This window comes from Sorex fumeus, unplaced genomic scaffold, assembly GCF_029834395.1.
Source record: "Sorex fumeus unplaced genomic scaffold, SorFum_2.1 ptg000002l, whole genome shotgun sequence".
Taxonomy (NCBI): Eukaryota; Metazoa; Chordata; class Mammalia; order Eulipotyphla; family Soricidae; genus Sorex; species Sorex fumeus.
In genome coordinates this window covers 75,957,501-75,959,697 of record NW_026606059.1, presented here as the reverse complement: position 1 = coordinate 75,959,697, position 2,197 = coordinate 75,957,501, and the positions used below count along the sequence as shown (strand labels likewise).

At 66.4% G+C, this 2,197-nt stretch overlaps 1 protein-coding gene across 2 annotated transcripts in view; it reads left to right on the top strand.

Moving 5' to 3' along the window:
- The first annotated feature begins 226 nt into the window (after positions 1 to 226).
- Positions 227 to 2,197, top strand: part of ZFPM2 (zinc finger protein, FOG family member 2) — a 531,451-nt gene continuing 529,480 nt past the window's right edge. For both annotated transcript variants that reach the window (XM_056110089.1, XM_056110088.1), the window contains exon 1: positions 227 to 506. In XM_056110089.1, coding sequence (XP_055966064.1) covers positions 467 to 506 — 40 coding nt within the window. In that variant the 5' untranslated portion in view covers positions 227 to 466. The remainder of the gene's footprint in view (positions 507 to 2,197) is intronic.

The following is a 2,197-nucleotide window of genomic DNA, read 5'->3' as shown; positions in this document are numbered from 1 at the left end:
GTCGGCCCCGGGCGGGCGCCCCCTCTCGCCCCGCTCCCCGGCGCTCGCTCTCGCTCCGCTCCGCCTCGGCCGCCAGCCTTCCGCGGCACCCCCCCCGCCCCCGCTGCTGCTTATTATTGTTAGAATATTTTCCTGGCTCCCGCGCCCCAGCGTTGGGCTCGGGCTCTTCCCGTTCTGGACCCCCGCTTGCGCCCCCCCTCAGCCCCCCGGCAGCATCGCCCGGCGCCTCTCCCCCCGCCCCTCCGCACTGTCACACTCTCCCGGCCCCCCGCGCTCGCTCCTCATTTGCCTGCTCAGCCCCGAGCGCAGCTCGGCGGCTCCCGGAGGAGCCCCGAGTCCGGATCCCGCGCGCCCGGAGCACCTGGAGTCCGGCGGGCGGCGGCCCCGAGCCCCAGCGGCGGCGGCGGCGGCGGCGGCGGCGGGCGCGGGTAGCGCCGGAACCCGGGGGGCAGCGGCCGCCGCCGAGATGTCCCGGCGCAAGCAGAGCAAACCCCGGCAGATCAAACGTAAGTTTGCGAGCGGGGCCCGGAGTTGCAGGGGGGGGACCGCGGGCCGGGGGGGGGGGGCGCGGGGCGGGATCGGGGGGAGTGCGGCGGCCGGGGGTAGGGGGCCCCGCTCGCGGAGACCCCCCTTCACCCTCCGGGCTTGGCCAACTTTGGGCCGCCCGAGCGATCGCCGGACCCGGAGGGACGGACGGACGGACAGCCCCAGCGCCCGGCCGCCTGGAGGCTGCGAGGACCCGCGCGCGCGTCGCCCTGCTCGGCCTGCGCGCTCCGCACTTTCCCGTTTCCATCCCGACTCCCCCGGCCGCGGCGGCCGCTTGGCGGGGGCGGCGGGACCGGCCCAGGGCGCCCCGGGGCGAGGCGGGGACCCAGCCGGGGAGGATCGCTGGCCGCGCCGGGGGCTGCCGGTGGGCTGGACGCTCCCCTTGGGAAGCGCGCGGGGAAACTTAGTTGCCGGGGCCCGGGGCGAGGGCGCGGGGAACCCCAAGGCTGGGTCCGCGCCGGGGCGGTGCCCGGGCCACGCCAAAGCCGAAGCGAAACAAAAAGTAGGTGTAAAAGTTCGCGCCTCGCTGCTGGGCGGCCTGGAGCCTCGGGCCCCGCATGTGGCGCCTCCCGGGTTCGGGGCCCGGCGCGGCCGCCCGGTCCCGCGGGGATGCGGGGCGCGTCCGGCCCCCCGAGGCGCGCGGAGCCCCCGTCGGGAGGGGCGGCCCCGTCTCCACCCCGAGCCCCGCGCCCCGCGCCCCGTCCCGGGCAGCCCTGGAGCCGCTCAAAGTTGCACCCCGACCCCCGGGACCCCCGTCGATCCCCCCCACCTCGGGTGGGGGGCGCCTGAGTTAGCGGTGCCTGGGAGGGGAGGGGGGGAGTTGCTTAGAGGATCGTGCGGGGCGAGACGCACCTGCCCCAAACACACCCCCTGAACTCAACTTTTCTGATCTTTGCGGATGATGCTTCCAAGGGCGCTGTCGTCGCCCCGCCAACCGGGCTCCAACGCTTGGATCGAAAAGGAGAAGAGCGTTAGGAGTTTTATTTTTGTGCCCGCCGGTGCTGTGTCCGTTCCTTCGCGTGGTTTCAAGTCTGGCAACTAGTTTCTAACTGATCGACAGAGTCGTTTTAGGATGAGGCTTTGAGCACACCCCTCCCCTGGATAAGTCGCCAAAACTCACCCCCATCCCACCTCGGAAGCCGGGGGATTCTGAGAGTTGGAGTTGGAAAAGAAGTCGCATCCCTCGGAGAGGTCAGCATGAAGAGGGGTCCAGGTTAGAAACAGTTTGCTCCAGTGAAGTCTTACTCTGCCTTTCAGGCACGACTCGAACTTTTATTTCGAAGATGACTTCCCTTAGCAGTCACTTCATCTTCTATGCAGCTGGGGTTCCAGCAAGGACTGGGACTTTACTTTGGGTTCAGAGCATTTTTAAATAAATAGGGGATGTCCTTCCCTGAGTGAAGACTCACTTTTTTCAGAGGAATTATGCACGGTTTCAACAAAGTGCCTGATACTTTGGAGTTACTTAATTGTTCAGGTCCGTCTGTGTAATCGTGGCATTTTATGCTTAGAAAGAAACAAAAACCATTCCAGCTTATTATGAGATATGATTAGAAATAAATTCCATTGAATGCAGATGCTTTTTTAGTTCATGGCTGTCTAGGTTGCTAATAAATAATTAATATTAATTGATTGTATGACACAAAGACCA